The 19,581-nt window shown below is 36.8% G+C and overlaps 2 protein-coding genes and 1 non-coding gene across 3 annotated transcripts; 1 reads left to right on the top strand and 2 right to left on the bottom strand.

The window, feature by feature from the left end:
* The first annotated feature begins 8,764 nt into the window (after nucleotides 1-8,764).
* On the top strand, nucleotides 8,765-14,439 carry LOC145213274 (uncharacterized). The gene is made up of 9 exons (XM_080081505.1): nucleotides 8,765-8,975; nucleotides 9,554-9,677; nucleotides 10,015-10,175; nucleotides 10,786-11,047; nucleotides 11,733-11,864; nucleotides 12,547-12,660; nucleotides 13,047-13,131; nucleotides 13,582-13,709; nucleotides 13,866-14,439. The coding sequence occupies exons 1-9, from the start codon at nucleotides 8,765-8,767 to the stop codon at nucleotides 14,074-14,076; spliced, it is 1,428 nt and encodes a 475-aa protein (XP_079937631.1). The 3' UTR covers nucleotides 14,077-14,439.
* Nucleotides 11,340-11,413, bottom strand: Trnas-gga (transfer RNA serine (anticodon GGA)). The gene has a single exon. It is a non-coding gene; the product is annotated as a tRNA-Ser (tRNA).
* Nucleotides 14,440-15,486: 1,047 nt separating the features above from the next.
* Nucleotides 15,487-18,450, bottom strand: LOC145214910 (phosphoserine phosphatase-like). The gene is made up of 6 exons (XM_080083533.1): nucleotides 18,215-18,450; nucleotides 17,758-17,892; nucleotides 17,227-17,372; nucleotides 16,715-16,811; nucleotides 16,131-16,182; nucleotides 15,487-15,936 (listed from the first exon to the last, which is right to left on the bottom strand). Exons 1-6 carry the CDS (start codon nucleotides 18,349-18,351, stop codon nucleotides 15,829-15,831), a joined length of 675 nt encoding a protein of 224 aa, XP_079939659.1. The 5' UTR covers nucleotides 18,352-18,450; the 3' UTR covers nucleotides 15,487-15,828.
* Nucleotides 18,451-19,581: the final 1,131 nt, after the last annotated feature.

Raw genomic sequence — 19,581 nt, 5'->3', positions numbered from 1 at the left:
ATTCATGCGCTTGTAGGCTACATTATTTATTTCTTAACACCAAGAACTTGGAAATTACGAGACAAATGAAGATAATTATCCGAAAATGTTAACGGCAAAACCACAATCCGCCAGATCAACAACCTTTTGCTTTTTCACACATTTTCGATTGCTTCAAAAATTGTAGTACGAGAAATTTTTGGGACAAAAATCAATGGAAACGACATAGATTAACAACAGGGACAAAAATACCACAAGTGTAACTTTTGTTACGTCATGCAGCTCCGGGCTGTCTTTTATTACAGCAAACCTCAAAACAAGGCGTATGATAAACTTTTTTTTGCAAATATTAAAGATAAAAGAAATAACCAGACGGTTAAGTCATCCCTAAATCGGAGCTTTTCTTGAGCTTGCCGTAATGTGATAAACCATTGTATAGGACCCGGTTATCTCAACGCAAGTTATACTTTCGTTCGTTGTAACGTATAATCTATAGACAATTTACTCTTTTGGTCGCGATATGTCTGGAAATTATAGTTCAGTGAAAATAATGTCGCCAGATTTGCTTAAAAGTGTCGCATTTTATACACCTGGGAATAACGGTGTCTTTATTTATATCCTGGCTCTTTAAAACACAAATCAAAGCACTTATTATTTGTCAAAGACGGACCTTTCTTAAGTTAAATACAGTAAACCTATAGGTTAATTCGGACCCGCTTAAAGCAAAAAAAAATCCGAATTAGTCGAGGATCCTGATTAACCGATGTCAATTAGTTTAAAGCCTTACCACATTACAAATCATTTGCTCTTCGAGTTTTGTCCGAATTGGGCGAGGATCCGGATTAACCGAATCCGTTTTAAACCGAGGTTTACTGCATTTGCTAAAACAAAAACTAGATAAGATTTTATTATTTACGCGATTTTAAGCACTTAATTTAGCCGTATTGTGGCAAATCCCTTTTTAGGTACAAACATTATGACTTAAACGGGCCAATGAACGAAACTTTTTCAAACAAAGCATAAAACTTCTCGATATCTTGATATTTACCGGCGAGTCGCGTCGCGCTTGGCCAACTACGATGATTGACATTTCGTGTCTAGAGCTCAGTCCAAATCACAAGGAAATTAATCATAAACCAACGTTTTTGAGCCCAAGGTAAACTTAACCGTCTAGCCGGCATTATGACGTCATAGTCACCTTGTCGCGTGGGCGCACTTGGTTTACCTTACATAGGCACGACGGTAAAATACTTGAAAAACCCTGACTTTTTATCGCAGTTATTAGGCGTTAAACACCGGCCTCATAACGTGTGAACTCAGGGCGTGTATTAGATTATGTGGTACCGGTTTTAAAGGTGATCTGTTAAACACACAATATCTTTATCCAGTTGCAAGTATTTTTAAGAAAGAAAAACAGCTTCCACGAAAGGAAAACACTTTTTTTGTGACGTCACAAATAGAAAGTCTACACCGGTACAGTGGACCATTTAATAAACAAAATATTTTAAGCTGTACGTTTTTTTCTTTAAACAAGCCCAAACGTGGTCACGTTACATGGAAAAGGTAGTCAAGATATTAAGCTTGTCGTAAAGTCGTTTTATCGTTGTACTTTATCGCGGCTTTGTGTGTTGCCTTGGAGTCTAGCTGTGAACTTGAAATATAGCAGAAGCAACGCAGATTACAGACACAGATATAAAGGTTGACTTCCACATTTGCCACTGATATAGCTTGGAGTAACGATGTAGTTTTAAGTAAAAAGCAGGCAGTTAAGAAAGGCTATAAAAGCCACTATTAAAAGAATAGCATGTGAGGTCTTTAGCCTACAGTAAACACAGATGATTTAAAAAACATACAGCAACAGCAAAATTTGACAATGTTGAGGCGGTTTTTTTACGGATTATTTGTATTTCGATAGTTTTATGTACGTTACTTATTGTGCAAAAATGTATCACACTCTGTATAGCCAAAATTACATGTAAAACCCAAAAAGCAGTATTTCAAATCTGACTGTGTTTTTTTTGTGCCTACTTCAGCAAACAGTCGTATAGGGGCGTATGTTCAGTTTGTTCAGCCGGTGCCCTTCAGACAGACAAGTATCAATTGAATAGTGAAGGTAAAGCACCCAATCGACACCCTCTTATAAGTGATTAAATATGCCGGCCTGTTAAAAACCTGTACGTCTGCACATTGAATAAGTCTTAGTGTGTTGGGTCCAAGTCTTCATAAATTCACCTTTGCTCGGTACATATAATTGTCAAGGCTCCTATAACAGTTCTATGGGGAAAAACGCTGCTCAATGTCCCGTTTGCTATTATTAGCAAGTTCGTTACATTTCCATCACTCATAAAAAAAAGCCACAGTGTTTAATGTGACACGCTTTAACTGGATTAAAGCATAGATTACTTACTTAGTTATCTATGATTAAAGGCACTGCGTAAGATGAGATATGCTTGTGATTCTGAAAGCTATGATCAATGTCTGGCCCTCTGATCCACTGCAGCCCAATGTCCAGTACATTTGTCACGGTGTTATTTGACGTTAAATAAAGATTTCATTGGGTAAATATGCTCAGTGTAGCCTATTCGGCGCAGAAAGTGCTGTTTGGAAACAGCTGTTGGCTTTGAAAGTAAGAACGTTCCACGAAATAGTATGTTTAGTTATTAAGCAGATAAAGAATAGATAACAAAGAAGTGTTCTTGTGGTTTAACGTTCGTGTGTTACGTCACAGAAAGCATTATCTCAAAAGAATGACTCTTAATTGCGAAAGTACGAGTCCTGCTTGTAAGATAGTTACACAGTTATTGAAAGCAAGCTTTTTGTGTGAACATTTTTTTACAATTAACCTTTTCAATGGATAAATTGAAGCAATCTATTCTTAATTTAACTTATTTGGTTATTTTGGTGTCCAAATTTCGGAAATAGGATCCATATGGACTGTAGCTAACTGTAATAAAACTGTTTGTAAATTTGTAAGTGTTTAGTTTACAATATGTACTTTTTTAAAGGAAAAAAAAAGTCCTAAACTTTCCTATTAAAGGAAGCATATGGACATTGAAAAATGTTAAAACAAACCCCCAAAGGAAAGGTATAACTAAGGAAAGCACCTCCTTGTTCTAAAACATATAAGCCTTTAAGTCGCTGCCATACTTTGTTCACTCTGGACCTATGATATGACCCCAAATTGGTTACAATAGGAGGTGAAACTAATACCCGTGACGTAATGTAGCATTGCTGTGGTTTTTATTTAGGATAAGACTTCAAAGTAGCGATACCGTCCACTGCTTACTGACCCTCAAATGTCCGGTCCAGACCTAAAGGTCTTTGATTCGGTTTTTGGACGCGCCACTACAATTCCGGTGTTTTGTTGCTGTTGATTCGAATAATTAGCCGGCTGTTTTTGTCTCACTTATTCTTTGTTTTCTGTTCGGGTATTAGATTACCTTGACTGGGGTAGGGTCTGTAAATCCATTGGCGACATGAGATGAGATCGTGTCTCATTTCAATTCAGTGTGAATTGGTATTTAGCAGTTGCTCGACCTCAATCAGTCATATTTGCCTAATTGTAGGGGTAACGTGTTAGCATTTATTTTAATCTGTTGTTGACTTTAACATAGCCACACAAAACTTATAGGAATATATTTCTTTTTTGAAATGCTGATTAGTCCAGCCGAAAGTATAACTTAACCATATAAAATAGTCACATAGTTGGATGGTGACTAGATTAATGCCTGTACGAAAACTTGTCAGTGTGATTTCGCATTTTACAGATTAGAAAGGTAGTGACCACTCTCAAAATGATGTTTAAAATTTCGCAATGTTTTGTGTAAATTGTGTCAACTCGCAAAGCGAGCCCAGAAACAACAAGTCAAAGAAAAACAAAAGGTGTCTCTAATTCACTATCTGTATAAATTGTTCCTGTTTTAGGTTGCTTGAAATTCGGCCGTGACATGCCTATGTGATATTTCGTAGTGTAACTCTATTTAAACCCCCTTTAAACTTTACGCACGACCGGTAATGAGAAAGTACATGTGGTACCCATTCATATCAAGTTCCGCAACCCGTCTACCAACACACAAAGGAGCCACAACCTACTGGGGTGCGTCTTAATGGGAACGTTATTGGTACCAATGTCGCAGGAATGCGGAAAGAGCTATGGTTTTGTAATATAAAGTGCAGAAATAGAAATGAAAGTGATTTTAGTTTTTTTTTGGTTCTGTTTGTAGAGGTTATTACAAATTTTAGGATTTTTGTTTGTAGAGCGTTAAGTTTAGAATAAGCCAGAATTGAGAAGGTAGTTAGATTTGAGAATTTTAAAATGCAACACCTAAGATTCGTCGTGTATTTATTTTGTTGGCTTTTAGTCGCATTTAAACATTGTTCTTAGTTTGGCCATGTAAATACGATTGTCAAAATAAATTGTAATATTTTTTTTATAAATTGTAACCAAAAGGAGTATAAGTTATATACGTCGAATTTAATTTTCTTCAATGTGGCATATTGCAAACAGTACACCTTATCAAACATACCCCAAGATGTTAAAAAGAGAAAATTGGCACTTTCATACAGTTACAGTGAATAGCTTGGTTCGCTGAACAAACGAGCAAGCAAAACCCAAAATGTGGTGTTTACCCTATGCTTGAACCATAACGCAGTTCTAACGAACCGCAACCCGGTTATTTTCTCAATTTCAGCAGACTGAGAGCTTTCTGTGTACACTGTACAATAAGCATACGGGTTTTGCGGTGAAGGAGCCGTCTGAAAAAGCAGTCTCTGTGGTCACGTGATATTCAGGTACGGCTGCCGTGGGTTAAACGCGATGACGTCATCTATGAGCGAACGCAGCTCTTCAGAGGAAAATTTGGTGAGCTTTTGAGTTCTGTGGTTGGATTACATGTTGTGAACATGAAATTAGGACAATTATGCACGCATGTGTCTGTTTGATGCCATACCACAAAAATATACGAAAAACTGAGAAACGTTTTAATGAACAAAACCAAGTTAAGTCACAATCAGACATACTTGAGTTGAGTCCATTTCGCTGGGTGAAAACATAGCGGCACAATTGCATTAAAACAATCACCAAGCCGGAAATAGCTGCGCAACGTTGAAACTTTATGGAGAGCAAAATAGTAGATTGCAAAATTAGTGGACACTTGTCTTACTGAGAGGTTGCAAGCGGAACCCGTTGTACACAGGTGCATAAATTCAAAATCAGTTGTTTGTGAAAAATATTCATCACAAATATGTTGTCCGTTTCTAAAAACAAAACAGAAAGCTCATTTTACTGTATCTATGTTATTAGAATTCACCAGTTAAAACCACTGCTATTTTTATAGTTCTTTCACCGAAAACTGTTATAGATCAGGTTCGGGGTAAAGTTTTGTGACCACTTACAACTGTTTTAAATAATATCGAAAACTAAACTTGAATATTCGACAAACGTTTTTAGACTTTCTTGGAGCTTAAACCAGCCAAGTCAGTCAGTCTCATCGAAGTTCGTCCGATCGGGAAATCCCCACGATACGGAACCCGCAAATCTTGCTGCCACCAGTTGACAAAAATTCGACTGATCGCGGCTCTCTCTGTCGTTACCCTGCTGGTCGCCGTCAGTATCATTCTATACTTCGCCATTATGCACTATATTGCTACTACACAATTATCCGGGTCCACAGAGACAGGTGAGAATAAAATGTTAAAAATTAAACGGCGCTGAAATTGTTTACATAACCAATGTGGAACATACAGGTTAAAAATGCATACTTTAGGTCAATTTAATTAAAATAGGGGCTTGTAAATTGGAGTGCCGTTAGATGGCTATACTGCACTAGTCAATACGGCTTATATGTCTTGTCACTAGCTGCACTAATGAGACCTTTTTGGGTCGAAACAGATGCACTGTCTGCAGCTTTAACAGTGTTTGGTTGTTAAAAGATTTTTCTGTAAATTAAAAATGTAACTATCTGAAAATAATTCGTAAATAAACGCCTTTATGCGCTAACATATGGACAAGGTGGAGGGTAAAAACACTTCTACACTTTTGATGTAAAATTGTAAATAAACAGTAACATTTCGCATCGAATATTATGTTAATCATTCTTAGTCGTTTTATTTTATTTCCTTTGCTATGTTTTTATTTATTCATAAGCTTATAGTTATATAGACAAAAAGTTAACTTCTAAAGTTCAAACATTACTGTTTACAGATATAACGTCTGTAACCCCACCCCAAAGCACGACCACATTCTCTGCAACAAGCGAAGATGTAACAAGTTATGTGACAACAAAACACAACCCGACTCAAATCATCACAACAGTTGTACAACCTATCAGCACCCAGTCGTCGTTTACAACAATTACAGAAGGAGTTGGAGTTACGGAATCTAGAAAAGAAAAGAAAACGGATGTAATAACAACTACAGGTATAGCTATGGTGATTTTTAGGTGCATTTAATTTTCGAAAAGTCTGAGTAGCCTAACTTATATACATGGTTGGCTTTGTATCGAAGCAGTAACTGTTCCAATAAAGTAAAGCATAACTCGAAATCAAGAAATGATATTTTTCGACGCACAAAAACGAAATAAAAAAGTTGAAATAATATATTTATGCAAAAATTGCGCAAAAAACGCTTTTATTTGCAAACATATGGCTGTAAGGCAGCGGTTCCCAACCTTTTAGGGGCCTTGACCCCTTGATAACATTTCCCAAGTTGCGGTGTCCCAAAGAATAAAATTAGTAAGCTATATATTAAAATTGACTGTATTTGTTCTCAACAATAAGGTGATCCATGAGTTTATTTTATTGGGGCTAGTGGTCCAAGGCCTGAAACGAGTTAGGAAGCAGGCCTTAGGCGACCCCAGGCACATTGTCAGGCGACCCCAGTTGAGGTCGCGACCCACAGGTTGGGAACCGCTGCTGTAAGGGTTAAAATACTTCTACATGTTTAATACAAATACACTGTTAACAGTTTGCAACGAAAATTTAAGTCAACCATTGTTAGTACAGTATTATTTGATTTCCTTTGTTGTGTTTTCATTTTATTCACAGTCAAAATTATAGTTTCCAAAGTTCTTAAATTTCTGTTTACAGATATAACGTCTGTAGCCCCACCCCAAAACACGACCACAATCTCTACAACCAACGGAGAAGTAACAAGTTATGAGACAACAAAACACAACCCGACTCAAATCATCACGACAGTAACAGAACCTATCAGCACTCATCAGTCAACTTTTACAGCAATCACAGATGGAGTTGGAGTCACGGAATCTACAAAAGAAACTAAAACTGCTGTAATAACGTCTACAGGTATAACTCTGGTGTTTTTTGGGGATGCATTTAATTTTCGAAAAGTCTGATTTACCTTACTCATATACATGGTTGCCTTTGTTTCGAAGCAGTAACTGTTCCAATGAAGTACAGCAGGGGTCGGCAATCCCTGGCACGCATGCCAAGGAGGCGATTTTTCCTGGCACGCCAACCGATTTACGTGTTTATATTGAAGTACTAATTTTCATCTGTTGCACTGCTTGTTTTCATTTTTTTGTTATGCCAATGTCTTAAAAACCTAGCCTAGATGCACAAACCGCTCTGTCTCTACTTGCTTTTGATGTCAGCTAGTATAAACCTATATTTCTCTTAAAAATGTTGGCACGCGAAGTCATTTCCACATGGAAATAATAAGTGAATTGGCACGCGTCGCTTAAAAGGTTGCCGACCCCTGAAGTACAGTACAACTCGAAAAAATAAATGAAAATTTTCGATGCACAAAAACCAAATAATAAAAAACGTTTGAAAGCGTTTATACAAATCATTGTCATGTTTAGGGATATAAAAGCTAGCTAAGGCGGGTGTCTATTTTTGGTTTTTGCTTTAATGTCAGATAAGTTATTATTTCAGTTCAAAACATATTCAGAAAAGCTGAGTCGATATTAAAATATGCTTCATTTTGGGTAACAAATCTGAAATATTAACAAAGAAATGTTAAAACCGACAGGACACCAATGTGTCTGTGTTCACCAGACCGGAACAAACCACGTGGGTGGGGTAGACAATTTTACGTGGGCAAGAATTTGTGACTCAAAAATAATACCTGGAAAATTTGAAATTACGTGAAGTCAAGCTTAAATACAGTCTGGAGTGACTAATATGCAGGGTGAGCTTAAGGGGCAACCACCGGGTCAAAAATATGACATTCTCCTAACCAAACGAAGACCGTCATAGGATCATTACTACCTGAATAATTTTGTCCCCATATTTTTTTAACTGACAAATCGAATATTATAGCCGAATCGGTCTGCAATTTTAAACCAGCGTACGATTCTAATATAATTTTAAGAATTGTTTAGTTTTGGCAACCTATAGGCTACCCTATTTATATGCATCACGATTTCAATGCAGACTATACTTCTGTTTCTTTTCGTTCAGAAGCATTAACATTAACACAGCTTGAGGTCCGAAATGAGGTCAACAATTTTCATGGTAAACAAATGATTGCCAAAATGCTTTCACCTAAACTTTGGGCTTTTAATTTACACAGAAGAACACACTGATGCAAGTCAGACAACCACAGGAAGAAACAACGTTAGTGATGCACCAAACTTTACCACTACAGACCAAGTTATTGAAGAAACGTCACCGAACTTGACCACAACAAAACCAGAACTTGTCACAGAAGTGATTACAGAAGTGACTACCAAAGCAGTTAAAAAAGGTAAAAATTTGGCAACAGAAGGATGTTTTTGCAATGGGGCCAACAATGTACATCTCAAAGAAATGATTCCCTAAAATGCATTTACCTAAAGTTTGGGATTTAATTTGCACAGAAAACCACACTGTCGCGATTCAGACAACCACAGAAATAAACAACGTCAGTGATTCACGGAACTTCACTGCAACAGAGCAAGTCATCAATAAAACGTGGCCGAACTTGACTACAACAAAACCAGGGCTTGTCACAAAAGTGATTACAGAAGTGACCACGGAGGCAGTTAAAAAGGGTGAGAGAAAATTTAACTGTGAAGTGGTTTTGAAAGCCAAACTTATACGCAAGAAAGAGAGTTTGCAATAGGGTTGTAGGTCGGGCGAGTTGGGGCTTTTTAGCTTGAATAAAACGGGTTGATTCAGGCATGAATTTACAGACGACATCAATTGTCCGCAATTTCAATAATCTTAATGTCTAATACTCTAATAAATAATCAGTTTCTTTTAGGTACTAATTGTAGGCATGCTTCCCACTCTGGTTTGAAAGTTATATAGGTTGGACTTGGCCAGTTTTTTGTGTTTTTAGACGTTTTGAAAGCTGAATGTAAGAAAGTGGAAATCTCTCCGCAATCGTTAGAATACACAATGTCCTTTATGACCTGAAATTTGCTGTCTCTCTTTCTAAAGTTGAGAAACATACACTTTCAATAGTTTCTTCGCTAAATGTGTAATATCGTGGTTACCAATTTCGTTTTGCGTTGTTACTCAACCCTAAGTCAGCTTATTTCCTTACTTATGTTTAGCTCAGAAATTTGGTTTAAACTCAGTACCAGTGTGTACTATCGTTGTGCAACTAATTTCTTACAATTTTCAGTTCCTATCGTGTATGTACCAGGACGGTTTACTTTTACCCAAGCACAGGAAGCATGCGAAAAAATGGGAACAACTATTGCATTTAAAGATGATTTGCAACACGCCTATGAAGCTGGATATGAAAGGCAAGTGTCATAGGAGGACCAATGTAACCGAATAGTTCGGTCTGTGTAATGACTGTTTATGACCAAACGGTCAAAACTGGAATAAACAGTTTTGATGCAATACATTAAACATTTGAAAGACTAAATTTGTAAAGTACAGCATTTTGCACCTAGTGTGGTGGTATAAGAACAACTATATTAGGAAATGTGGGATTACCCAGATAAATACGCCTAGAAATGACATGGCGAAACGTCAAATAAATCAAATATAATTTAAAGTAGACAATTTGTACAAAGGATTAAAAAATATTGTTCGTGGCTAAGTATGGAAGATCTATTTTGATGGTTTTAATTCCAGATGTATTTGGGGATGGTTGGGAGACCTCCATCAAGGATTTGTGATACAGAAGAGCGGAGCAAGAATGGGATGCGGGAGAGGAGCTTGGGGAGTCATTTACTCCAAATCTTACATCGATGTTAACAGTGTGGAAAAGGGAGTCTACTGCAAAACCACACCAGGTGGGCTTATAAGCTTCATAAAAACGAATATGCCTGTTAAAGAGTTTCATATGCAGATAGGTACCAGGTAGTTTACTGTGATTATAAAAACGACCGAAACAGTGAAATGAAAGCTGTTGGAAAGTCTAATGCACATTTTGTAGGTTTGCCAGCTATTTTACTTCACTGTCCAACTTGGCACTTATTTTTTAGAGTCTATTTTGCCCAGAAAATGTGTTTATTGCATCGTATCTAATGTGCTATGGCTTATGCGAATACGTTCGAATCACCAACCTCATTTTAAAACGCCCAGAGGAGGGCGCTGCAACTTAGTTTTGAAAGACCTACGAGTATGTTTTCTTTATCTGGGGCAGGAACTTGGCCGAACGGTCTGGCGCGCCTGACCCACATACAGACATGAAAAAACCTGATCGGGATTCGTCCCTGGGAGAGTCCTGGGTTCGAACCCCGTGAAAAAAAAAATGTTTTCTTTATCTGGGGCAGGAACTTGGCCGCAAGGTCTGGCGCGCCTGACCAATATACAGACATAAAAAACCCTGATCGGGTCCCCGGGAGAGTCCTGGGTTTGAACCCCGTGAAAATTTTCCTTAATACTAAACCTTTTACACAGACAAGCCCACACCAGAGCCAGCAGCGTTAGAAATGACTCAAAAATCGGTAAACTGGTGGGTTCGTTTGGATCCAGCAGATATTTACAACTTACGGAGTTTACTTGACTTCTCCTGGCAAAATCCAGTTACCAAGCAACCAGATGACACGTCGCCTAGCAACCTTCTCGGTTCAGTGCACGCAGTTTATCCTTGTTGCAATTTCTTCAACATAACTTGGCAGGCAGATGGAAAGGAAAATCGGACTTATGTTGCATTGAAAAGGTGAGTTTTGTTTTCAAAGGATACAACGCCCGAATGTTAAATGAAAGAAGGACTTTTCACTTTCACGGCCATAAAAATTGATTTGTGTACAAATTTTATATAAAATGCAATGTCTTAATAGAAGAACATAAATTCATAACTGGGATCAGCCCTGAAGCGTCTATGCAGACCAGCGATCACGGCACACTCATATGTAAATCACAGTACGCCAGGGCCATTGAAGGCGCTATACCGAATCAGCCGGTCACCAAGCATTCACCACCATATGGCAAGGCGTAGGCTAGAAAAATCTAGCCTGCGGTGGGATTCGAACCCACGACAGGAGTCTTTCCGGGACTCGCGCTCTACCAACTGAGCTACACAGGCTCAGTGGAGAATCCGCCGAAAGTCGAATCACAAGCACCGATGCCTGCCTCGTATGCTGCACATGTCAGCTTCGTAGTAGGGGATCGCCAGATTGTCTTAATATAAATCTTACTTTTTTGCGTAATTTGTTTAAAATCGCCATTAGCAGAATAACACGATCCGAAGTTATATAACTAACATAAAAGCATTAAGCCAACAAAATTAACAATGATAGCCTAGTCATCATTTCCCTATAGAGGCCTGTTTCAAGAAAGCTAATGTGTGTCATTATTCGTAAACTGATTCTATTTCATTTTGAAATTTAAATTTTCACTTTCAGGTCGCTAGAAAGCATGAAGTATCTCGCCGCCGAATATCGACGTCAATTTTCCGATGTTCAGATTTCAATTCTTCCGCATGTGGCAGCATCTTACGAAGCCATGATGCTGTATGGGGCAGCCACTACCAACAGGTTGGATTTTAATGCTTGTGACGGAAATACTATAATGTTATGCGCACATGTCGAGACTATAAATGAATCATATTTTTTGTTTCATAATCCGCAAACCGTTGATCAATCTGAATCTTTATATTTGAGTTTTAAAGTCTCGTCAGTATGTTTTAAACATATGGGTTAATGTCGTGAATTAATAAGAAAACAAATACTCAATATTAGTGCTAACAGGGTTTTGTGAGCATTCAAGACGCAAAAAGAACCCAAAAATTGCATTTAAATTCATGTGAATCAGTTGTTTCTCATGCATGTAGGCTGCATTATGTATTAAACAACATAAACCTTTCAGTTTACCAGTAAAACAATGTTGAGAAGTACTGGTAAGTTAGGCTACTAGACGCTAAAATTCCAGACAATAAGGGTTATGTTGTTTAATACACAATGCAGCCTACGTGCATGAGAAACAACTAATCAGCATGAATTTAAAGGCAATTTTTTAAACATTATTTTCGGACACACATTTCACTTAAATTTTCCGCAAATCTCCGGGAAATTCCGGACGTCTGGCAACCCTACTCAATATAGCCTCAGCCAAAAAGGCAAATGAGAAAAGGACAGATATAGCCTTGAAACCCAGCTTATCCAAAACCTAAATTGACTTTTGTCACGGCGAAGTTTAAAGCCTCATGTATTTCCACAGATCGCAAATCATAGATGATCTTGTTGAAAAGGCTGCTACGGCTGGTCTTGATGGCGTCATAATAGACTACGAACCCCCAAAGGAATACACGCGCGAACACGCGATGGTTTACAGGTGGGAAAACACACTAAAACGTACTCCGTAGTAGTAGATGATATCAAAAGTTTGTTGAGGAAAAAGCTTAAGTCTGCAAGACCTGTGTAGGGGTCTGTAATAATGAAATTACTCTTGCAACTAAGGAATTTTATTATTACGCAACATACACCAAATATGCATTCTTTGAGGGTTCGCATCCAACCGCATGAAAGGTGCAAAAATACCAGCTATGGCCAAACGAGCTTAAAAAAGAATGTATGGAAGTTTTTTTGGGCCTAATGCTTTTATAATCACAATCTCGCTAATACTACTCAGAAACAAAGCGTCTGGCTAAAGACGTTATTGCAAATTTAATACGAAGTTGGACCGAAACATTGAATTCAACGCGTTTTTGTCTTTTACAGGGACTTTATGAACGATCTTGACATCAAAATGAAAACTAATAACATGGAGGTGGGAATGATGGTATCAGGTTGGGGGATTTTAAAGGTGAATATTTTTTTTCTCAGACCCAAAAATGATGCGTTGGCTGCTTTTCCAAATAATTAAAACGATGTTTACAATGGTTCCCAATCTTTTTTAGCGAATTCCTCGCTTGACAATTCAATCATTTTTATTCCGCCCTTTATTATATACTACATAGTAGATGATAAAGTTTAGAAAGATCATTTCAAATTTGGTCTTTTATCAACTTCACAGGCACAAAGCTATAAGTATACTCCTCCCCCGGTTGGGAACCACTGGTTTATGTATTACGTTTCCAAACTCTTTATTTTCTAGCCCTCAAACCAATGTTAGCAAACATATGTGAAGTCACATGCAATTTATAGCAACTGATTTAATCAACCAAAACTGATTAACAGAAATGCCTTTTATTAATTTTTGTTCTCCTTTCAAAAAATGGAAGGAAGTAGTATTTTTATCATGTTTTTCTTGTAGTTTTACGACATATACAGCACTGTAAAATGTCGAATGATTGGCTCAATGGCAAGTACCTACTCTGGTCGTGACGTGCAAAGAAATATAAACAACGTAGACGAGATGCTGCTCCACATTGCCACCCAGCGGTAAAGAAATTTTGTTTTTACGCCGGTTTAAAAAATATGCCAACCAAAATAAAAAATTAAATAAACCCATCACTCAACAAAGCCTTCAAACTTTTATACAGAAAATTAGTTACGTTTTAGCATTCAAGTATTCAAAAGAACATATGATTTCTATAGACTGCAAGTTGGTATTGGCTCAATGCATGATGAAGAAATGGCGAAACCTCGTCGAGACTTTGACTGGACGCCGAATGAACTAAACCAGTTTCTTCAGCATTTGACTAAAGTCGACGTTCAACACTTACATATTTTTCCTGGTAACTGGGAAGCAATTAAATGGACTGAGGACTTCTTTATGAACTCGTTATTAGAGTTTGTCCGTACATAGGACAAATATAAGGCACATTTTTTTAATTTTACCTATACGTATGCGGCCTGCTAGGTCAGAAGTAATTAATAGAGGTTTTGCGGCCCGCGAAGACGTTTGGATTTGTCACGAAATATTTTAGTACAGTGCTGGGAAGCAATTCCAATTTTTTAAAGAAATCAATGCGCCCGGTGCTTTTAGCAACCGGCCGTCTAATCATGATGATGGTATTCGGCCAATTAGTGTTAATTGTTGTACACTCCTATAAGCTATGCTTTTTTTAAAATCTTGCGAATAAGTTCCTGTTAACAATGCTTTTTTACAAATGCAATTTTACTGTTATACGTATTTCCTTTTTTGTATTTGTATAACACTGATTTTAAAAAACAACAAACAATGATTATAAACACTGTTACTACTAGTTCAGTTGTTGTGTAACAATGCATTTGTACTATTAGGTAATAATTACTCTTTTCTTGCACTTTTTACTTGTCTTCCATTTTTATTGTTGTTTTTTTGGCTGCCGACAAATACACTCTTTTAAGTTTTCACTACGCCGGGTGGCAGTTTTGCAAGGAGCTGTCGTCCGCAGGCATTACATTAGAAGTTTAGGAATTCAGTGAAAATTTAACTTTTAACGGTTTCGACAATAAAACAACGTTTTCGGTGTTTGATCGCTTAGCTAAGCAGAAGTATTAAACATCTGCATTTTTTTCAATAAATGTAGCGGTATGAAGTACATATTGCTTTACCAAGTACAAATTTATTTTGTTGAGAGTAGTATACAAGTGTGTTATTATTTTGTTGTTGCTTAGAGTTGGGGTGTCCAAAGTGCGGCCCGCGACGGCATTTCAACCGGCCCGCAGCTGTGGTTTAAAATTTTGTTGCGTATGGCCCACTATAATTTGAATTAGGTTTGTGGTGACTTCGCGCAAAAGCTTTTGCATGTAACTTTATTTACCGGAAAAAGAAAGTATACATGGTGCTGACACAACAAAATCCCAAAATTGTAAGTTATAATTGTCGGGTTAAAAACTTTGCAAAATAACGTTGGCGTCTGCACCTAATAAAAACCGGGCCCTAATAAAAAGTTTGGACACCCTTGGGTAAGGGTAACCATATTTGTGAGAGTGGAGAATTCCGGACAAATTTAATAAATACTATTATCAAAAGCAAACAGGCGTTATATTGCCTTTTGTAGATCCGTGTATCCAAAACCGCACAGACAACAGAAAAAGTAAACCGCTTTAAACATCATTGTTCGCCGAAACAAGCAATAAACCAAGCAGTCGGTTTTAAATACTAACGTGAAGAGGCATTTGCCCCTTTGCTTTTTTTCTTTTGCCCCTATTTCCTGACAAAGATTTTACGCCCGAATTCAGAAAATGTCCGGACATCTGGTAACCCTACCTGTATAAAGAGTTTCCATGATGAACTTAGTACAGCTTTTTGCAATGGTTAAAAACGAAGCGAAAAATCATGAAATTTAACATAATTAAAAACATGAGAGTAGAATATGAACTGTGACAAAAAACTGTAAAATGATGTGAGTGGTAAAATTACTGTTGCATAAGATTTAAAACACCTCACATCATTTGGCAGGAAAATAGTACATTTTTTACAGATTTTGTTCATAACAATGTATGTGGAATAAAAGCAACGCTGAAAAACCTCTAAAAACGCATAAAACAGCAGCCAAATGAATGAAACTTCCCACATGTATAACACCACACAATTGCCTACAACCCTTGACATTAAGCACATGTTGCGCCTTCATTCCTTTAAAACATTTATAATTTCCTGAAAGGACAAGGCAAACCATTTGGATTTTTCCTTCACAGCTTTTCTTTGAACATTGACTCCAAACCCAATAAAAGCATCCTTTAAAAAAACAATGTGATTTTGGCAAAACAATTATTGCATTTAACAAAAATCAAGCAAATAACTTTACAGCAACAAATTGCATTCTTGAACAAATGTCTTCAAAGTTGAAAATATACCAAATGTTACTCTCCATGTTGAAGTATATTACAAAGCAGAAAATCTTATTAACAGTGAAAAAAATTAAAACTTACTGCTGGTGGGCAAGCTTCCATGTCAGTGACGCCATCTCCAATCATTACCAGTCTAAAATAAAGTAAAACACATATAAAAGCATTAGGAGATGTTTCATATCATGTTGTATAAAACATGGCTGAGTGGTAGCGCAACTGCTTTGTGTTCACAAGGTTGTGGGTTTCAATCCTATTTCAGTCGCTTGTGTTTTCTTGAGCAAGAAACGGCATTGCTTCAACCCAGTGGTTACAGATGGGTTAAACTCAATTGCTCAAAAGTCACCAAAATCCAATAAAAAGTGATTTAACATACTTTAAAACAGGCAGCTCAGCGGCAGACTCATTGTCTGCATAATGCATTCAGGCATTGCCCACCCACACAGGATAAAAATGAAACAAACAATGAGCAGGAAAAAGTGTTATTAGAAAGTTCAGCCATACAATTGCAGTAAAATATTCACCAAGCCAGAAATAGCTACACAATGCTTAAACATTGTAAGCCATAAAACAGTAGAGGGCTTATCTTGGACTGTTCCTATGTGGACAAATGTAATTTAAACAAATTCTGCACAGAGGAGACAAAACCACCCAAACAAAACAAGTACCTTTGATAGCCATGTTGTTTTTTAAGCTTTTCTACTACGACAGGTTTTCCACCTGATCTACTTGTTGGACATGTCTTATCAAAACCGGCAAATTCTCCTGCATGAACATAACAAAATTGTTAGTTGTACTGTTAAATTTGTAGTTGAACTGTTAACTGGTACCATTTCTACAGCAATAAAAATATCTATACTTTTTTATGTTAACAGGTTACTTCTATTCTTTAAACCTTACTCAAAAAGGTGTTCATAAAAGTGAATTATGGCTAACTACATGCAGAAAACAAACCAAAAATTCACATAAATTTCAAAATAACATTGATTGCAATCAATTGACAATTGTTTATGGAAAAAATAAACAATTTTTATTTGAAAAATTTTAACAAGCACATTTAGACAGTTTTAGGAATTACGGCTGTTTAAAAATTAGAATGTACAGAATTAAAAAATAAAACACAACTGCCAACCTTTCATAAAAAAAACATGTCCAACAATTAGTGAATTGGCACACTTACCAGAGTAAAAATACTTTAATCTGTTAGCAAAAACATTTTCCTTAGGTATATCCAGCAAAGCAGCAACTGGTTCAATAATTTCCATTATTCCTCCTGATACAAGGTACACATCACAGCCCTTGCTTCTCAAAAGATTCACAAATTCCCTGCAGGTAACACAATGCTTAAGAAAGTTGTTGCCTTTAATTGGAAATATATTCTTATTGACAAATTGTTAAAGCAAAATTATGTTAAGCTGCAGACAGTGCGCACTGTTTCGACCTACAAGGTTGCATCAGTGCAGCTGGTGACAAGAGATCAGCCGTGTTGGCTAGTGTAGCCATCTAACGGCACTCCAGTTTGTTGGGAGTAACAAGTTAAGACTCATGCCTCAACTATTCGGTGCGATGCCAAAACCAGCCTTACATCACAGAGGAAAATTTTTTGGTTTCATCATGCAGACTTTTGCAAAACAATGGTACCAAACACTGCATGTATGGCATGCTACTGTATTTTACCTAACCTGAATAAATAAGCAAAAATATATCTTACTTTACACCAGGTGTGAGTAAGGGTGAGTGGCTTTCTAGAAATTTTTTGACAGTTTCACAGCTGGGGTTGATGATTTTCAGTCTTGCTTCAAATGATTCTTGAAAGGTGGCGCTGCCTCCCATTGCTTGGTTTGTCCTGAAATAAAAAACAGAGATTTGAAACACAAATGCATTAAAATAAAAACTCCTTAAATAACAAGAAATAAATAAATCATTGTTAGATATTTCACAAAACCAACTAATATTTTGCATGCTTCTTCCTAGTCTGAATATATAAAGATGTCAAGTAGTTAAATAGATTTTGTTTCAGGGTCAAATATGTGGAATTATGCATTTCACCAAAAAAATTTTGCAGCAATAAAACGGAACTTTGCAGCAATATTTACCATTTTACAAAGTTCTGTTTGCAGTACTAAATGCATGTGAAAAAACACATTTAGTTTGAAACGCAAATTTACCATTCTTTTACTTGTTGTCCAACACCACAGTAAGTTGCAAGTGCATCAATTCCTTCATCTTCACACACTGTGCTATCAACATCGAGGCAAACCGCATCTGCCTGCTTCAGCACGTTTATAGTCCCCTGTTTGTCCATAATTTATCCTTATAAGTGAGAAAACAGAATTGAATGACGTTTGCAGTTTGCAATCATAAATTTGTTTTATTTCTCGTCTGTTTAGCAAATGCATTGAAGCACGACAAGCGCCAAAGCATGACTTCATAGATATCTTACCAGTCATGATGTTTTTTTAGTCGTTTGAGGATTTTTTCGACGTTTTAACAACCCGGGTATGTAAGTGCACATTCCAACTATCTTACAGAAATTTAGTTGTGGAGGTTTGTTGTAGAGCGTTAAAATTTTTAACTTGATGTGCAGACTGAGCTAAACAGTCTAGCCTCCAGTCTTTATTATTTATGACGTCACAATCTGTGGGCGAAAAACAGTCGGACACATTTGGTGGGCTGGTAATACTTTTTCCGGCTGAAGAAAATCTATTTAGAACAGCTTTGATATCCAAACATATAGCAAAAGAGTTTTATTTGTTATATTACGCATTAACTCGTCCCCGCGGCCACAGGTTGTGTACCCCTGGTCTGCGGTTACCAAGATTAAACAACCATTGTTTCATGTACATCCGAAAAGCCTGTTACGTCAATCTATAAAAATCATTATCAAAATAGTGACAAACACATGAATGTGTTATTGTTTTAGCCAAATATTTTTGTTTGAGAAAGTTGCCGACGTTGACGTTATTGAACACACATCACTCAAAGCGAAAGCGCTGTTCCTTTTTCTTTTTTACAATCGAAAAGCGCGTTACGTCAAGCGAAAACCAAATGGCGTGATATTGACGCGAGGAAAAAAAACAGGCGAACTTTGCACCGGGAAAAAAGCGAGAGTGTTCTCCAGGAGTAGTGAGCGCAGCTGCAGAATACTACAGATAACAGATTTCGTGTGTTGGTTTAAGTTTTAGTTTTATCTGTTCACAGCGGTAAATATAATAATACATTAGATAGATATATTTTTATGTTTTGCTGAATGAAATATCATAATTAAGTTTTCGCTTATTAAGAAACCCTTTCTCTCAATATCGCAAGTTTTAATAATTGCAAGTTTTTGGTAATGGCTATTGTATTAAAAGTGAATTTTTGTATCTGAGACAGCCTTTGCTGCCTGATAAAAGATATTATTGTAATATTTTCTTCCTTTTTATTACATCTCATAAATTTATCTCTGTTTTGTTTTTATGACTTAAATTTTATTGCAAGTTTTCAAATATGCCAGTACATTAACTGAACTTTTTATACACTCTGGTTTAAAACT

Source organism: Phallusia mammillata, chromosome 2, assembly GCF_965637545.1.
Source record: "Phallusia mammillata chromosome 2, kaPhaMamm4.hap1.1, whole genome shotgun sequence".
In the NCBI taxonomy this organism is placed as follows: domain Eukaryota; kingdom Metazoa; phylum Chordata; class Ascidiacea; order Phlebobranchia; family Ascidiidae; genus Phallusia; species Phallusia mammillata.
Note: the sequence above shows the minus strand (reverse complement) of the source record. Positions and strands in the feature narration are given on the sequence as shown.

Excerpts from the sequence above, each read along its gene's own strand:
- LOC145213274 (XM_080081505.1), top strand. The coding sequence starts at position 8,765 with ATGCATTTACCTAAAGTTTGGGATTTAATTTGCACAGAAAACCACACT. Across the intron at positions 11,048-11,732 it reads ACTTATGTTGCATTGAAAAG|GTCGCTAGAAAGCATGAAGT; the intron begins GTGAGTTTTGTT and ends TTTCACTTTCAG. Across the intron at positions 12,661-13,046 it reads GAACACGCGATGGTTTACAG|GGACTTTATGAACGATCTTG; the intron begins GTGGGAAAACAC and ends TGTCTTTTACAG.
- LOC145214910 (XM_080083533.1), bottom strand. The coding sequence starts at position 18,351 with ATGGACAAACAGGGGACTATAAACGTGCTGAAGCAGGCAGATGCGGTT. Across the intron at positions 17,893-18,214 it reads GGACAACAAGTAAAAGAATG|GACAAACCAAGCAATGGGAG; the intron begins GTAAATTTGCGT and ends TTTTTATTTCAG. Across the intron at positions 15,937-16,130 it reads TGGAAGCTTGCCCACCAGCA|GATGCTTTTATTGGGTTTGG; the intron begins GTAAGTTTTAAT and ends GTTTTTTTAAAG.